The 19,182-nt window shown below is 41.6% G+C and overlaps 1 protein-coding gene across 1 annotated transcript in view; it reads right to left on the bottom strand.

Annotated features, from left to right (window-relative positions):
* The window catches only part of GREB1L (GREB1 like retinoic acid receptor coactivator), a 260,596-nt gene that overhangs the window by 18,417 nt on the left and 222,997 nt on the right, over positions 1-19,182 (bottom strand). Inside the window, exons 17-22 of the mRNA XM_060121360.1 lie at positions 17,938-18,118; positions 15,963-16,155; positions 9,220-9,353; positions 5,534-5,873; positions 1,452-1,567; positions 531-775 (exon numbers count right to left, since the gene is read on the bottom strand). Of these exons, the coding sequence (XP_059977343.1) occupies positions 531-775; positions 1,452-1,567; positions 5,534-5,873; positions 9,220-9,353; positions 15,963-16,155; positions 17,938-18,118 (1,209 nt within the window). The remainder of the gene's footprint in view (positions 1-530; positions 776-1,451; positions 1,568-5,533; positions 5,874-9,219; positions 9,354-15,962; positions 16,156-17,937; positions 18,119-19,182) is intronic.

Below are 19,182 nucleotides of genomic sequence, written 5' to 3' on the forward strand. Positions count from 1 at the left end.
GAGTGGCTGGCAGGCTGCAGACTGGATCGTCCCAGCCAACCCACGGTCCCAGAGTAGCCTTCAGTATACAAACACTTTGCCATTAAGTACTTAGAAAAGTCACTCATTCATTCATTCATTCAAACAAATACTTTGTGCCAGATACTAGGCCAATTAGCAAAAACTTACAGCTTCAGGATCTGGAAGGAAAAGGCCTTTGTGCAAATAGCAGATGCATAATATCTATGAGATGATTAGGGTGAGAGAGACTAGGGAAAATGGTGGCAGCTGGGGTTGATGACATTTATTTTCTGTATTATTTAGCTTAGCAGCAAGCTCTTCATTAAATGCTTCCCCAGGAACGTATCTTGTGGCTGCTCGAGAGTCATGTTTTCCAAGTATCTCTCCTGGAGAACCAAGGTCTGGACAGGATGCCTGAGTCACCCAAGGCTCTGAAAGCCTTGATGGGAGTCAGCAGATGCCTCTGCCTTCCATACTCCTACCCCCCTCCTCCCTCCTGCCTCTGATCCCTCGAAAGAGAAAGTACTGACCTGAGGTTCCAGTGACGGCACTGCTATTGCTCTGGGGCCTCTCCAGGTCCATGAGCAGCTCCTCGGCACCGTTCTCGCCGACGGCGGCTCTCTCTTGCTCCTTGCCACTAAGGTCCAGGGCAGCAGTGGGCCCCCGGATGACCTCTTTTGAGACGTAGCAGCACGCCAGACCCACCTCCTGCTCTAAGGCCGTGCGAGTTAAATAGCTTGAATCAATTAACCGGAGGTCACAGTACTTCAAAGACCTGCACGAAAGTAAGGATATCTTTGGCGAGTCTGTCTTTGGTGAGGCATGCCATGTCTATGTGTGTCTGGGTGTCTGGGCGCAGCGCAGCAGTCAAAATCGTGAGCTTCGGTGCCAGGTAATGCCTGATGTGCACCTCAGCTCTGCCACCTCCTAGCTTAGGACCTCGGGCTACTCACTTCATTTTCTCCACATATAAAATAGAGTAACCGTGTCCAGCTGACCCAGTTACTGAAAGGAATGAATGGCATGACAAGGGTAAGGCATTTAACACGATGCCTGACACACGGTAAGCGTTCAGTGAGGGCTGTGATTATTGGTGCTGTTGCCTTCCAACCTACAGGCCCTGGGTCCCTGAGGGAACAGCAGACTAGCAGACACTTCATCCTCAGAGCTTCTCACTGGGGGCAGTGCTTTTCCTCCCTGCCCCTCTGGCTGCCCTGCTTCGATGCATAAACACTTCTCATCTGTGGCTATCTCCCATTCCCCAGATTGCTGGGCTATCTCTGGAAAGTCCAAAGAAAGACTCAAGGAAGGCTAAGTTTCTCATATCCCCGAATAAAACAATGCTCTTCTCACTTGCCAAGTGAATGAAATGGGTGACCGTCAGCCAAGTTTTCACCACCAGCTCAGGTGGGTAACTAATGGAAAATAAAAACTAACAATTCACATTGTACCTGGGAAAGGTTTCTCCAAGGGGATCTTTGCCAGTTAATATCACAATACAAGGCAGACCTTCTAGATCTTGGTACGTCCGAGGGGTCCACTCTTCTGCTTCATTTCCTCTCCAAGTCTGTAGAAAGGGACCCACACAATAAAATTAAAACCCTTCATTTAAGTTCCCACCTTCTTAAAGGTTTCTACAGCCAGGCTTTATACACATCTGTGGTTCCAAATGACTTCCAGTAAGTGTGTTTGTGTGTGTACATATATTTTAATTACTACTAAAAGACATGCACAAAGCACTCTAGAAGAATGTAGCCTTTCGTTTTATCGCAGTAGGATAAAACAGGAGATCTTGGTTTATATCATACATTAGCCACACAGGTCAAAGAAACATACAATATGAAATATTCCACCGATGGTGCAAACCTTACAGAAATCCTAGTTAAACTAGTTGACTCAAGGCTCTTAAGTACACTTCCTTCATATAATGGACAGACTCTTCGGACTGATTGACTGAAAAAGACCATTTCAGTTGTAAATGACTAATAAAAGAATCTCAACAAAACTCCTCACACGTAGTCAACTTCTCATATATATAAACCCATATACACACACGAATATCTTTAATAAATGGAACATCAATCTGAAAACATGAATATATCAAGAGGAAGAAAATCCCAACTTGAAAGATGTTCAAAAGTGAAAAGATCTTATAGACTTTTCTGTCTGTTTTAGAGCAGAGAGAAAATAAACCATCTCTTAAGTAGAGAAGGTGGTTTCTACTACTTTTTATGAAGTGTGTAGATCTAACTGTGCTTTATATCGGCTTTCTAGCAGGAGTTATAAGAAATGAACTGGCATTTCAGATAATGCTTTTGGGAACAAGGACTAAGAAGTGAGGTATTAAGTAATGCATACAATTTTATTTTAAAATAGACTGGTACTTCCTTTGCTAAAATCAGAATGGGATAAAAAGAAATATATCAGGCAAGATATGATATGATATAACAGAGTTTGTTTACTGATTTGTTGATGTCTAGGAAAACCAGTCTTTGGAATTAAATATACCCACAATTACTGCAAGTAAAATGCATATAACTTGTAAAATTGGAAGAACCAACCTGAATCCTGTTGCCCAATCTGTTATCATATGTTTGCCACAGAGAACTCAGTGGGTCTACGTAACTGTTTACAAGTTTGAGAGACTTTCTATGTCTTAGAAAATTAATCTGTCAAAATATTTTTTAAGATATTACAAGAAAGTTTCTCCCCCCCAATTCAGTTTTCCATATATTTTCATGTCAAAGGGAACCAGAACATTACCTAATTCAAAGCAAATAATTCTGCAAATAGGAATCGTTTTACTCATAAGCCTTCACATTGGATTTATGATATCCCTGACACTGGGGTCTCCTCGAATATATTTCATCGTTCTATCAAGAATGAGGTTGGGTTATAATGATGGGATAACAGATATTATGTTTTATAAGGAGATTTATTTTCAAAAGATGATTAAACAAATTCCACTTTTACTCTTGACCAAGCAGAGCTAGCTAAACCCCCTATAAAATGCTTTTCTGTCACATTGTTACTTCTGATGATTGATGGCTGCCATTCTCCTATGGATCTGTCATGCCCTCAGGATGATTTTCCTGAAGAGGCAGTTAAGACAACACAAAAGACTAGGCGAGCATTGACTTCAGGGATAATATGGGGTTCAAGGCCAAGGAAACCTAATGAAAGCTTCACAGGCCTTCTGGATGAACTGATTTATTTAGATATAAACCTTGTATCCTTCCAAAGTACTTGTTATCACTTATAAGTTAACCACGATTTCTAAAGGATAATTAGAGGTAAGCACAAAAATAAGAACATCTAATGGAAAAAGAGGCATTGGATTTTACCCAGCGTTAGAGATGAAAGGCACACTGCTGCTATCTCGTCAGTGGTAAAGTTGGTAATTTAGAAATAAACAGGTGAAAAAGAAGAAGAGTGAATGAGAGTCAAAGAATGCTACAATGGTTAATTAATTTAACAAATTTTTACATGTGCCTCTTTTGTGCCCTGAAACTTCATTGGGTGCTATTCATATTGAGAGGAAAAGTCCTCATAGAAATTTCAGGCTATGGGGGTAGAAATACAAGCCAATAAACAAACAAAATTTTTAAAAAAGAAATAAACAGGTGAAACAGAGACCACCTGGCAAGTGGTCGTCTTTCTTAGGATGTGAACATTCCAAAGGGATTTCGAATTTTCACTTCCACACAAATAGAGAATATAAAAAGGATGGATTGATGTGATCGAGAGGTTTTGAGCATATGGAAATCTCTTTTGTGTGGCTGGTGCCTGGCAGCGACTCATGAGAATTGAGATATAACTGCTTTGAGAAGTAATTACTTGAGACCCCCTTCGTGTATGGCGCACACTCCCAGCAGCCCTTTGGAAGCCCTGCAGGTGATTCTGATGTGCTAGCAGCCAGGCTAGGAAGCTCAGGTCTTGACTGCAGTTTTCAAACAATGGCCCAGAGGGGCATATTATTTAGGACTGCTGAGTTATACCGACTTAGTGATTGGCATTCCTGAAGGGTCCGAACAAATGACCTAAGACTCTGTAAGTAGCTGCACTTGGTCAGGGTCAGTGGAGACCCAGAGAAGTCCCTGCAGCCTCACATCCTGTTAGACCATCTCCCTGCAGTAGGTGTGTGAGACTTCACAGAGCAGTGCTGATAATCTGCTTTTGCAGATTCCTCATCATTAGCATTATTCAGATTGTCCCACAACCTATGCCTCTATGAATTATACCGTAAGAAGAATTTCAGGACTCTCATTTGTTAGTTATCCCAGGAATTTTGCTGTAATGTGGTCTATGACTCTAAATTAATATTGTGAGCATTATATCTATATACCCATATGTGAAACGTAAATGTTACAACTTCCACTAAATAGAGGAGCTTCTATTTTTAGACAGATTTATTTGTTCCAGCTACCTATCAAGCTAATGCAAGACATTTTGTTAGGTAATAGAATACAATACAAAGGCTTACATTTGCAAAATGCTTTATGAACACTAAATAATAATCCTCGAATTAGAGCTCTTAGAGATCATGCAGTCCAACACTCTCATTTTGCAGCCCAAGGTGGGAATGCAAATCCCCTAAGACTACGTGCTTTCTTTTCATACAATTTATGTCAAACTAGGTTTTTCTTCACCCAGTTTAGCTCAGTGTTTGGTGTGCAAGGTGCAGAAACCATGTCGGTCTACCCCAGACACATAGTACCTAGCTTAGTACCATATCTATGTGTACGCAGGATTTTATGAAATGCTGTCAAATGTCTGGGACACATTGGATTATAAAAGTCCCCAGAAAAGTCTGAGCAGGGCATGATGTAGAGATTTAGGTTAATTGATTAAGAAATTCTCCCCCGCCCGCCTTGCCTGACAGGAGGGGTTCAGGAAAAGCAGTGCGTCCCTGGCCGTGCAGGGGGGCGGGGCGGGGGTGGAGGATGGGCGGCGCTTAGCCATGCACAAATCTCTCCGCAGGAGGCTCGGCTGAATCTCAGCCCAGCCCACGCCTTGAGGCCAAAGCAAATACAAAGAAACAGCAAACTGTTGGGGAATCCACATGCACGAGGGTGGGGAGTAGTTCTCTATGAGCACTGAAGATGAAACAGGATACTTTACCCACTCTGAGCAGACAGATAGCTACACGGACAGAAAAGATTCAGTGAACGGATGATACTTAAAGGCGTGCCCCACGGAGGTCCGAGAGAACAACTTACCTTTTTTTCTGAGAAAACAGATGGCCGTGGGCTAGATGCATCTCGAACAAGGTCAATAAACATGGGGTGAAATTGGGTCATCGCATTTTTGCACCTGCAGTTGGAGAGCATGGAAGACCAACTGCATGCATGTGCTAAAAGGGGGGCCGGACAGAATCTTATTAAACTAGGAAAGTGGACACGTCCCTTAGTTTAGCCTTAACATGGTCACGAAGATCACACCGAAACATGTGCAAAACTCTATCAAACTCAGGCCTCTGAGCCACCTACACGGGAGTCCTAGAAAACAGAACAAACGTCTGTCCATTGCTAACCTTTAATCGCGCCACAAAGTGGGCTGCGACACTGAGTTCAGAGGCGGGGTTCCCGAGGATGATCTCGAAGCGGTACTGCAGCCCCAGCTTGTCGCGCACCTCCTGCAGCCGCTCCTTGGCCAGCATCGCCAGCTGCACGGAGGGCACCCTGAGAATGAGCATGTGTCCCCTCCCACTTTTGTTTTTTCCTGGGCAGCTGAGGAGCTCATCCACAATGCTGAGTGTTTCCGGCGTGCTGTGGTCTCGGAGGGACGCCATGGTGGTGAGAGCCATCAGAGCCTCCGAGTACTGCTGGATGAGGAGGTAGCAGCGGACGACCATGCTGTGCAGCCTGGGGTACCTTCAACAGAACACAGGGAGCTAGCATCTGGGTGTGGGGCCCACTGGGACAGCGAGGTCTGTGCTGTAGGAATGCAGACTAAGCATGGCGGGGAGGGGTTCGTGACAGGAGTGGGGCTTGAGCTCTAGAATGACCTTGAAGCCCCCATCACTAGAAGGAAAAGGTGAGCTCACAGATCCTGCTGGGATAGGTACAGCAAGTTCACGAGGTTTAGGGACAGTCTAGTGACCTGAGCTTCTCCCAGTGCAGTCTCTGGACCAGCAGCATCACCCAACAGCAGCACCACCTGGGAGCTTGTTAGACCCGCCAAATCCTCCCACCACACATGTACTGAATCAGAATCAGGCTGGACAAGGTCCCCAGGTGATTTGTATTACATTGCATTTTTTTTTGTGGAGGGGTATAGTTTTGTGTTAGTTTCCACTGTGTGGCGAAGTAGAGTTCCCTGTGCTATACAACAGGTTCTTATTAGTTATCTATTTTATACAATCACATTGCACTTTTAGAAGCACTAGTCTGTTCATATTTTCAACAGAGCCATAATGGATCATCCCTAGATCCTAACCTCTTGCTGGTGGCTTGGGGTTAGAATGCTTGTTAGCTTATTTCTCTTATACTTAAGATTACAGTTAAGGAAATTGAGACACTAATGTAATGTCTGTGGAGTATCAGGAGTAAAAAGAGTAATTATTATTGCTAATTTGAGGTCAGCTCCTTTGTAGCAATAACAATATCTTCCCATAAAGATGGAGAAAACTTGGAGCTGGCTGGAGAAATAGCACCCCCTAGTGGTGTGGCCTCCTATCCACCTGAGCCCCTGCTCGGTGGAGGGTGCCCAGCAAATAGTAGGGGGTGTCCTTGACTCACCTCAACATTCCCCTCCCTCCACCCTTCACTGGACTGCCAAACTGGCAGTTTTTACGATTACAGAGCAGGCAGAAAATAAACCTCTCATTAATGTGCTATTCCTCAGAAAGCCAAGCCTGCTGACAGAATGAATACAAATGGGCAAAGAGGACCCACTTGCAGGCATGAAGAGGTGCTTGCAGATATCAAGAAAGTAGGCATGGGCAAAGCAAGGCCCTGGACCCGAGCTTGGCCAAGCCTCTCGTGGAGCCTGCAAAACAATGGCGGGTCTGAACTTCCCTTCTGGATGCCAGCTGGTAGCACATGCAGCCGCCCAGCAGCTGGGTAGGCCAGTGGGGGATTTCACCTTTGCTCCACTTTATAATTCTATTTAAAGTGAAACAGTCGTCACCAGCCTTACACCGAAAAACCCAGGGGCAAATACCAGTTAGGGTCATCAAATGACTAGTGTGGTTCTGAAGTACTTAGAGCTGGAAAGGACCACAGATTCCCTGGGTTCTGACCACTCCACCTTCTCATAGAAGGAGGCTGAGTTAAGGGTTGGGAGAAATTCAGCTCCTTTCCCGAGATCATCCAACTGGTCAGAGACAGAGTGTGGATTTTATTCAGGTCTCTGACAATGTCTTCTTACGTGGTAAGAATTTAGTAGATTGGGGAAAAGTAAAGAAATCCTTCAGTTCAATCAGTCCTGGGCCAATCCCTTCAAGTGTTCAATAAATCATAGCTATTATTAGCCCGGGGTGACTTGGCGAGAGGAAGTGGGCACAGATGATCCAAGTTTAAGGCTTAATGCTTTTTGCTGGGCCATGTAGGAAAGCCAGAGTTAGATCAAAGAGTAACTCTGACATACAGGCATTTAAATTTCACACTGAAAGAGCTATGAATTTAGAAGTGAATAGTTTCCCTAGTTTGTTTTGTTTGTATTAAACTGTAACCGTAGTTTTTTGGTTTTTGGTTATTGGTTTTTTGCGGTACGCCGGCCTCTCACTGGTGTGGCCTCTCCCGTTGCGGAGCACAGGCTCCAGATGCGCAGGCTCAGCGGCCATGGCTCACGGGCCCAGCCGCTCCGCAGCATGTGGGATCTTCCCGGACCGGGGCACGAACCCATGTCCCCTGCTTTGGCAGGCGGACTCTCAACCACTGCGCCACCAGGGAAGCCCGTAACTGTAGTTTTGTAAGTATTACGAAAGTTGTATAGGAGTTGATGGGATCATCCATTAAAATACGACTTATAAAACTTCGAGTGATGTTACTGGAAGAAAAGAGAGGTTCCAAGAGGGCAGACAGAACAGAAGGGTGGGAAACAAAGGGGAGACTCATGGGATGATTCTGGAAATCTAAGATCACATGTGCTGTGAAAGGATTAACATCTCAGTGTCAGTTAAGTCTTCTCAAATCCAACAGCTGCAAAAATATAAAATTCTACTCAAGCCTGCTTCTTTTCCTGACACTGCATTATAACTTGCTGGGTAGGATGTATCCCCCTGTCCTCATCTTTATTTCTCTTTCTTTTTTCTTAGCAAAGTTATAGGGCAGCTTGTTAAATAGATGGTTTGTGATCAATTAGAGCCAGTTTTAAGAACCAGAGCTACTAAAAATTAGAATGTGCCTCATCAAATAGTGCCCAACTGCCCCCATCACTGGATGATCAAACAGAATACTGTAGTGGAGGGCAGGGAGGGACCTCTAGTAGGCTAAATTCTTTTTTTTTTTTGGCCACACCTCACAGCTTGCAGGATCTTAGTTCCCTGACCAGGGATTGAACCCAGGCCACAGCAGTGAATGCTCCAAATCCTAACCACTGGACTGTCAGGGAATTCCCTATTACGTTAAATTCTAATGCCCCTGCCTAATTTTTGAGTCTATGATTCAAGATCAGGGAGGAAAAAAACCCAGAAAAACCCTTTGCTCTTCCAGAGTCTGACCTGGAACTGGGGAAGAAAAAGGAGACAGAGAGTCATGAATCTTAACCCCAAGGTCGGGGATGGAGGAGGGCCACTTAGAACTGAACTCACTTAAATGATCTGTTTGTTCTTTAATTTTCTTCAGTCTACACTCCAAATCTCTCAGAGTAAAGTTTTGTTTTTACTGAGGGTACTTGCCTGTGGTGGACAGAGGAGAAAAGAGAGGAAAATGTAAAAGTGTGGGGAAGGCCAGACCTCAGAGGAATGGTCTTTAATAAGCAAATCCCTCTGTGCCCAAGTGCACAATGAAGCCTGCCTGGGAGACAATTCAGAACACAGAAAGTGGTTCTACCTCCCACTCTGAGTCACTGGTTTCCTTTGTTGGTCTTGGATGATCATAGAAAACCCATTTGAGTGAAAGGTCATCTTAGGAAAGGCTATTTTTATTCTGCCTTCACATGTCATTTGCACAGCCTGGGCTCCACCAAAATTCCCTGTGACACTGACACAAAAGACGTTTGGCTATTTCAGACATGCAAGTACAGCTAAAGAAAAGGTTGAAAGTCCTCATTTACCTCTCCAAGAGTGTGTTCACCATCTTTTCAAAAGTCTCATCACATCTCAGAAGTGGGCTCGTGATTCCCCACTGAAGAGATTTACTGTACTCATTCATGCCGAAGTACAGCTTCTCCTTGCAGCTCATGTCCTCCTGGTTCAAAACAGAGCAAAACCCAGTGACGGCAGGATACAATGTGTCTTATTTTCTGGGGGTCGGGGGAGAAGGGACCTGTAATAGGCTATTGCCTAGAAGGTTAAAAAAATTGTGAATAAGCAATTAGGACTACATCAAGCTAAAAAGCTTCTGCACAGCAAAGGAAACAAAATGAAAAGGCAACCTACTGAATGGGAGAAAATATTTGCAAATCATTTATCTGATAAAGGGCTAATATCCAAAATCTGTAAAGAGCTCATACAACTCAATAGCAACCCGCCCCCCCCGCCACCAAATCCAATTAAAAACTGGGCAGAGGATCTGAATAGACATTTTTCTAAAGAAGACCTACAGATGGCCAACAGGTACATGAAAATGTGCTCAAGAGCACTAATTATCAGGGAAATGCAGATCAAAACCACAAGGGGCTATCCCCTCACACCTGTTAGAATGGCTATCATCAAAAAGATGAGAGATGATGTGTCAGTAGATGTGGAGAAAAGGGAACCCTTGTGCACTGTTGGTGGGAACGTAAATTGGTGCAGCCACTATGGAAAAAATAGTATGGAGGTTCCCCAAGAAATTACATATTTGTACATGTGTGTATGTATATATACATATATTTGGTGATGAATGTGTTAATTAACTAGATAGGAGTCCTCATCCTTTAAAAACGTATACATAAATCATCACAATGTATACTTTAAATATCTTTTATCTGTCAGTTATACCTCAATAAAGCTGAACAAAAACTGTGTTTCCTTGTATAACCTGATACCAACTCTACAATCATCTCTGAAGCACCAACTGAAATTTCCCTTCACTTCAAATGAACTTAGTATGTAATTAGTGGTATGCTGATATGCTTTCTTAAGGCAGATTATAACTACATCGATGGTTTGTTTTCTCTATCTTTTGTTCAGATTTTTTAGAGGAAGAGCATTTCTTAGGCTTGTAGAGTCAGAAGGTCAGATTTTTTTCCTTCTCGAAGCAGCTCTGTAAATTGATACATATGAGTTCTATAGAACACGCTGGAGATCAAAAAACTCAAAAACGCCTCTATTACGGAAATTTTAACTTTTCTGATGTTATTTAATGATGGTGATTCTCTTGCACTTTTACAAACAAAATTCATTTTAAAGGTGAAATATATAGTTTTCTTCCTTCTAAAACAGAATACACAGTATTTAATCTATGCCCCTTCTTGATGATTCACTCATCACTATGAAAATGAATAACTATTTTGGGATGTGACACAAAGATTTCCTCAGAGGAGCCTGACATGTGTGACAAACTGCTTGTCCTTAAACTAAGCAGCTCCAGAATAATCAATAAACATTTTGAGTTCATGTATCTGGTGGGGTTTTTTTTAATAGTTTTCCTTCCTCTTTTGTACACTACTTTTTCATAGTCCTTTCTTCTTGCTGTCATGTTGCCTGTGCGTTTTATTCTCACTTTTATGTGTTATTTATTATGTACTGACATTTTTCTTTAAACACTCTCCAACTCATAAAGGTTACACAGCAGCTTAAAATATATAAGACGAAATTAAGCAATGAGAGGAAGAAAAAGCAAGGGTAAGAGCAAGGAGACTGGGCCAGGGATGAAGTTAGTACTCTCAAAAATGCATCCCAGAAGTTTCTGCCGTTTTGTTAGAAGTGGAATGCGAATTTGGTTCTGAGCTTTTAAGTAACCCATCCAAAGAGATGAGCAATTGTGTCATTTATAAGGTCCATAAGATAAAAATAAAATACTATAATTGGCAGCTTTTAATTTTTTGAGCCCACTCCCCACCCCCCCGCCAAACCAGCTTCTCCTGCTTATTGGAACAGGGTCTCATTTGAGAGTAAATATGCTTCATCAGAGCCTTACAGCAAAGATGGAGCGACATCTATAGTTTACTTGTTCGCTTGTTTCTTTCTGGATTCTTGGCTGCGTTCCGAACAGCTGTGTCAAATCAGTCATTTCAGGATGAAAGAAGTCAGTCACCTGAGTTTCCCTCTTTATCTCGACTTGGCACAGAGTAAGGGGAAAAGCTTTATCTTACATGTAGGTGGTTTTCACATTTCTTCTCATCCACAATCATGTTTCTTTGGGAAGAGGTAAAATCGGACTCCAAGCCTGCTCCTTTCCCTGACAGCATTGTAACCTGCTGAACAGGAAGCCTCCACCTGTTTTCATTTTTACTTCTCTTTCTCTTAGCAAAATGAGAGGGCAGCTTGTTAAATAGATGGCTTATCACCAGCTGGAGCCAGTATGGTTTTAAGAACTAGAGCTACTAAAAATAAGAAGTGAATAGTTCCCCCTTTCTGTTGTGTTTGCATTAAACTGTAAGTGCAGACTTGTAAGTAGAAGTTAATGGGACTATCTTTAAAATACGAGTTATCAAACTCAGAATGATGTTCCTCTAAAGAAACACACGTCCCCAAGTATCACAAATCATAAGTGATACAATTTATTGAATCCTTGTATCTTTGGGGATAATGTCCCTTCTCTTAAGAAAAATATCTCCCCTCCCAAAGTCCTACCCTCTCAGTGACCCCCAGATGCAGCCCTCCCTGTCCTTTCACTACGGTCTCTGCTTTTCCTCCAGCCAAATGCTCTGCTCTGTGGACACTGTTCCCTGGAAGGTCACCAAGGATTCCTGAGGCCAAACCCTCAGTCCTTGGCCTCACTGCCCTCTCAGCCATTCTCTTCATTACTTTCTTCCATGATTTTATCTACACCAGCTGCTTCAGTGATTAGCATTTCTGAAGTCTATTCCAAATCCTCATGGTAAAGCCCTAATCACAACTCCCACATTGCATTTGCGACTGTGCACTCGTCCCAGTCTTCACTCAGCCCACATCCGTCTCATCGGCCCTCCAGAGGTCCACCTTCCTCTTGACTTCTCTTTTCCAACTAAAGGCATCGCCTCAAAGATATCTCTGACCCTTCCCTCTTCCCCAATAAATAAATCCTAGAAGATTTACCATTTCTTCCATCCTTTGTATTTCCAGGACCACTATTCTGATTTAGGTTCTTGTTCATTCTAACCTGAAAAGCCAGATGACACATCTCCCCCTTTCTAATCACTTTGACTTGGCCTCTATAGTTGATAACTTGCCTTAAACTGCAACCTCTTAGTAGCTACTAAAGCTGAACTCAGAACTCAGCAATTTCACTCCCAAATGCATACCCAACAAAAATGCATACATATGTCTACTAAAATGCTTAAAGCAGCACTATTTGAAATAAGTGAATAGGATGAATAAATGAATTGTGGTGAGTCACCCAGCGTAATCCATATACAGCAAAAAGAATGAATGTTTTATGACATGCAAAATATAGAAGAATCTCACAAACAATGTTGAGCACAGAAGCCAGATATAACAGAGTGCCTACTGCATGATTCCATTTATATAACGTTCAAAATGGGGCAAACCAAGACAGAAGAGTGCTTCCCTCTTGTGAGAGAGTGCCTGGCTTCTGGAGTGGTGCTAGCGTTCTAGTTCTTCATCTGGGTGCTGGTCCCATGGGTGTGCTCAGTTTGTGAAAATGCATCAAGCTGTACATTAACATTGTGAATATAAAAAATAAAAGAAATATGTATATTCTGCTATTTCTTTTTCTTCTTTTTTAATTTATTTTTTTATACAGCCGGTTCTTATTAGTTATCCATTTTACACATATTAGTGTATACATGTCAATCCCAATCTCCCAATTCATCACCCACCCCCCCGCCACTTTCCCCTCTTGGTGTCCATACCTTTGTTCTCTCCATCTGTGTCTCAATGTTATTTCTAAAAATACTATGCCCTTGCTAAAATATCGTTCATGCCTGTGTAATAAGTGTAAGCTTTTCCAGCCTGGTCTCAAAGATTCCATATGTATATTTCCAGGTTTCTTTTCATCCCACTAAGTATTCTCTGAAAAATGTCTGATGCTCACTCCTCTGTGGTCCTGCCCGAGCTGTCTGCTGCCAGGAGTGGCTGCTCCCCTGTCTGCTCTGTCCTTCCTCTCCTCCAAGGCCCATCCCAAGTGCTCTGTCCTCTATGTCGCCGTTCCTGATGCTCTCAAATGGGTGGGACTTCTCCCTCCTTTCAACCCACAGAGCACTTTGGTTTTCTGCAATTGTCTTACTCTACTTTGTTTTTATTTTGTTACATTTTTTGTTTTGTTTTGACAAAGTGTATATATTTAAGGTGTACAACTTGATTTTTTCTTTTTTAAAAAAATTGAGATATAATTGACATAAAATTATATTAGTTTCAGGCGTAATGATTTGCTATCTGCATATGTTGTGAAATGATCACCACAATAAGTTTAGTTAACATCCATCCCTCACCACACACGGTTATAATTCTTGTTTTCTTAAGGTGAGAAATTTTAAGATCTACTCTCTTAGCAACTTTCAAATATACCATACAGTATTATTAACTATAGTCACTTTGCTGTACATTATTTCCCCAGGAATTATCTATTTTATAACTGGAAGCCTATACCTTTTGACTACCTTCACCCATTTTGTCTACCCTCCAGCCCTCGCCTCTGAAAACCACCAATCTGTTTTCTCTATCTATGTCTTATTCTACTTTGGAATAATAGTGGCTTTTATACGTACTTTGCTTTCTCCTTAAACCATCAGCTCTCTGTGTGTTCTTGGAAAGATCTAACACAAGCCCACAAGTGCTCACTAATATTTTTTGAGTCTACTTTCTTTGCTTTTCTCTATTATTCCTTCTTTAGGACATTGGCTTCAGGATAACTAAAGGAAGCTAATCACTAGCGCTTCGCCCCTAAATGTGTAAAGTTGTTGTAAATTAGATTCAATGTTTTTACCTTTTCTCCATGCTCCTCTCAATGTCATAGGGATGATTTTTTTTAAACTTTAATTAGAATATAATAACTCCCCACCCCTCAACTATTTTGAATATGATCCTGGGTATCATATCTCTAATCCACAAATACTTCACTAGATACCTCTAAGATTGGAATCCTTTAAAAAATATAACCACAATACCATCATTATACTTAAAAAAATTAACCACAATCATAGGAATGACTTTTAAGGAAAATTATTTTAAGTTTGTTTCTCTATTATTTCACATCAGGAGAAGACAAAGGGCAGAAGCTATGAGCCCATCCTCCTATCACTGGAGTGATCCCTTCCAGAAAAAGACTGAACCAACTGTTCAGAATAGGATAGTTCTCCTTTTTCCCCCCTAACAATATATTCAAATTAACGTTTAGTTGGAGCCCTATCTGTTGGATTAAAAACACTGTTTCCTTTTATCAGTTCTACTGGCTATCCCATTCCATGTCAGGACAACTACTGGGGTAGACCCTAGGCACACCATAAGGTTTTGGTTCAGAGGCAAAGGAACTCTGGCAGCCTCTTAATTCACCCATAACTTGCCCACCCAATTCATGGACAGAGCTAGGGTGGAGAAGATACCAGCAAAGTGAAAGCTCAAAGCAACCTCCTTGTGACAGTCAACACACCGAGACAGTTCTCACAAGGGAGGGACTGGTGATGCCAACGTGAGTCAGGGACCTGAGCTTGCTTGATTGTAAAGGACACACCAATACTCAAAGAGAAGGGCTCCAAGTCTTCTTACCTACTTCATAACAGAGTGAAATGCATTGGGTTGAAAAATAAAGTTATTCTTATGTAGGACATTTCTGGCCTCTTTTACTTAAACATGTTTATTTTTAAATATCTCACAGTTCAATATTTCTAAACAAAGGTTCTATTGCTTAACGGCTGATCTTTATTGTTTTTTAATAAAACTCATTTTTTTATTTGCTAATATATTTAGCATACAGTTTATAGGTCACAGAAAATATCTTTTAAGTATTAGGGACTGGACCTGGATGTGTACAGTGCTGAGCTATTCTCAACGCATTAAATGATACTACTGAGTAATTTAGAGTGTTTTGTTTTGTCTGTGGAGTCCTAACCACTGGACCACCAGAGAATTGCTGTTTAAAGTCTTTTTTTTTTTTCCTTTTTGGCCACACCGCGCAGCATGTGGGATCTTAGTTCCCTGACCAGGGATCAAACTCGTGTGCCCTGCGCTGGAAGCACGGAGACTTAACCATTGGACTGCCAGGGAAGTCCCCTGAGTAATTTAGAGTAACAGTACCAGCATCTTCTGTTTCAACTAGAAGTCTGTGAGAATTGATTAAAAGGAAAAATTCAGTTGCTGGGAAGCATGAGACTAATTAACATATAGATATACATCTAGATCAGTAAGACTGAAACAAGAGGACAATAAAATTTCCAAGTTTTAGATTGGAATGAATCATTTAAAGGCACAAAGCTAATCCAGGATATTGAGGATGGTGTCAGCTGACATCACATTTTAGGGGGACAAACTATACAGACAGTTTTGTATCTGCATGATAGCCCAAAAAAGAACCACCGAATCAAATTTATAGAGGACACTATTCACTAGTTTTTAGTGAATAATAATTGTAATTATATGGAACTTTTAGAAGAGAAAGCATTATGTTAGTTAGTTTTTTGAACTCTTTTGCCATGACCATATTTTATTACAAGATTCTGCTCCCCAGGGGAACTGAGAACATGACTGTGTATCAGAGGGTAGAACAGAGACTCACTGTGCTGTCCAGCTGTATCCAGTGAACCTCGTTGTTGGCGCTGATTCGGGACTGTTGGGTCTGCAGAGTGTATGGGCAGGAGGTGACCTGGAGCACAAGGAGGTTGAAAGCTTCCAGAACCTCTCTGCAGTTAATGACTCTGTCAGCCAATCCATGGCCAGGTTCACCATGTGACAAAGAGCCCGAAATGACACTGTAGAAATATTGAAAGTCACATTAAAACCTCCTAATTTAACTGATTAGATGCAGAATCAGATATCAAAATGGAGGTGGTGTTTTAGCTCTTATTTTTCTGGTTCCTATTAATTGGGGGCAGGAACAGAAGCAACCAACATTAGATTTGGAAGGCAAAGAGGACCCACCTTCTTACCCCTTTCAGACAAATTTGAGGGATTTTTTTTTTCCTTTTTCAGTTTGTCGCTGATATACCTCAAAGTGTAAACTCAGTTATCCAAACCAAGGATATCCAGCTCCGTAGCTGAGGTGGATCACTTCAGTTGGAAAGCCCACCTGAATGAGGGAGCTCTCCATCAAAATATGATGCTTGTAACTGTGCAATGATCTGTACCCCCAGAGAGGCCCCAAAGCTACAAGGAATCCCCTCTGTGTAACACACTCTCCTTCCTCACTTGAAGCTGCTAGGCCGTGGGGAGGACTCCTCCGGCCTCCTCCCCACGACCAACATTTTCATATCTCTGAGTCATTTTCAGTTCTGTTCAATGTGGAGGTATCCCCACCCCACCCCTCTCCCTCTCTCCCTCTCTCTCCCTCTCTCTCTCTCTCTCTATCTATATATATACATATATATATATGTATATTCAAAAAAGTAATCTCAAGGCCCATGAGGATTAAATACAGAGAGATCCAATGTATAATCCTCAGAGCTATTACCCCAAACTTTCAAAGATGAGGTATACAAGGTCAGTGAGCTATTTCTGCTCATAGAACATGAGCAGTAACTGAACGAGGTGTGGGCAAAATTTCTTTTCTTTATCTTTCCTTCCTCCCTCTCTCCCTTCCTTCCTTCCTTGCAAATCTAACAAGTTATACCAGGTCTTATTTACACCTACATATGGCTCTGGACTTCAGATTATGGAGTACCAAACACATTCTGGCTTCTGAACAAGTGTTTTTGCAATTCTGACATTTCTACCACAGATCAAAAAAATTCCAGATGCCTAACCTCAGTGTGTCCTGAGGAAAGAAAATCTATGAATGTTTGATGATGCCTGAAATTTCCCTCCCCTGACGTGGTGAGGACAAACCATGATATGTAATATTTGACAACTATTTGCCCTTAAAAAAACAACAACAACAAAAAACAACTACTTGCTTTTTTCAATCCATAGGAACAAAGATACCCCCTACTAGACAAGTACTGTGATTTGATCTGACTCCGTCACACTACACAAACTGTTATTTCATTAATAAGCCCATAAAGAGATAGGATGGTCTCTTGTTTAAACAGGCAGATTGCGGAAGGTTTTGGATCTGCTCTCAGATCATTGAAGTGGCATCTCCACTGCTGCTAAAGGGAAGAGGGAAGAGAGAAAGGCAAGGAAGAGGAGAAATGGCAGGAAAGGAAGGAAGAGAGGACAAGGAAAAGGAGAAAACAAGAAGAACCACGAGGAGGAGAGGGGGTGGGCGGGAAAGCACATGGCCCTTCTGGGAGCTCACTCACCGCAACCCCCTTGTTGCCACCCTTTCGCTGAAGCAGCTGAGTCCCCACAATGCTCTTAAGACCGGATTTTAACAGGAATTTGTAAATTCACCCACAGTATAGTTAAAATAAAAACAACATTAAAGTGGTAAGAAAAGTTGAGAAAGCAAGGAAAGGGTGGGAATAAGTTAACCATGAGAAGATGCCAACTGGTAGGGTCCATGGTCTTTCAAATCACCACCTTTTCAATTATTTAGTACATGACCATTACTGCTGTAGAAGAAATATTGTATTTGCTCACTCTGAAGCAATCACCTCGTTAGTTCCACATGGGAGTTGTCATGAACTAGCACAAACAGTGTGTACGGGTTCTGTTTCACCTTTCTCATAAAAACTTCAAACTTGGTTTGAATCTCATTGTCTAGACGAACAACATATTTCTCTGCTCTCTGATAGGCTGTCCCATTTTCCTCCAGACCCAAGTCTACAAGGACACCTGCCAAGAAGAAAAAAGAGTTTATCTTTTTTACACACATGTCTATGAGATTAAGTTCAGTACTGATATACTGGGTGCTAACCATATACAGAGATTTACAGAGCAGATAGTTTTCCTTTTCCATATTCCCTACAACAGTTTTGAAGAGGAAATATCAGGTTTCCTTTTCTTTAGAATACCGCACCCCACCTCCCATACTTCATACAAATGACAACAGGGACTGACCTGATACGTTAAGTAGAAGCTTGAATGTACGAGACCTCTGTCTAATTAAATTCTATTTATATGTGAAATATAAACATATTTATATGTGAATTTAATTATGTCTAGTTAAATTCTATTTATCTGCTAACAGCTACTATAGGCCACTTGGAAAAAATGAAGCTTTGGACTAGAGCTCTTGGCCAAATTGATATAATCGTGTAAATCTTCCTTACCCCAAATTTAGCGACAAAACACATATAAGAAAAAAGGAAAATAAAATCTGATATCCAAAGATACATCGCTAGATCGTGAGCTTTTTTAGGTAGTATTTTACTCATTTTATATAGTGACAATGTTGCACAGTACCTAGAGTATGGGATGCCCTCAACGATTATTGGATTATGTACCAAATTAATAGAATGAACTGAATTACTCAAGATAATTATATTGTCAAAATGTTAGAAACTGTAAAACTTGTACTGTATCATTATCTCTGTCTATAGTAAAATTATTTCTACATACAAACATTTAAAATAGTTCTAGGCACATGAAGCTGTTGTTGGATAATTAAAACACCAAATCCTCCTTTAAAATGAAGAGACAAAGTGGCAATTATGTGAGGTGAAGTGTGTGTTAACTAACCTTATTGTGGTGAACATTTCACAATACATACATGCATGAAAACATCACACTGTATACCTTAAACTTAGACAATGTTAATTATAGCTCAATAAAGCTGGAAAAAAAACACTGCCCCCAAACAAGGGTGCACAACACTCCTCTGCCCAAGACACTCAGCCCTCTGAGAGGAGAGCCTTGTCACTCAAGCCCATGACCCTCCAGGCAGAAGGAACCAGAAG

The sequence above is a fragment of the Lagenorhynchus albirostris genome, chromosome 14 (assembly GCF_949774975.1).
Source record: "Lagenorhynchus albirostris chromosome 14, mLagAlb1.1, whole genome shotgun sequence".
Classification (NCBI taxonomy): Eukaryota; Metazoa; Chordata; class Mammalia; order Artiodactyla; family Delphinidae; genus Lagenorhynchus; species Lagenorhynchus albirostris.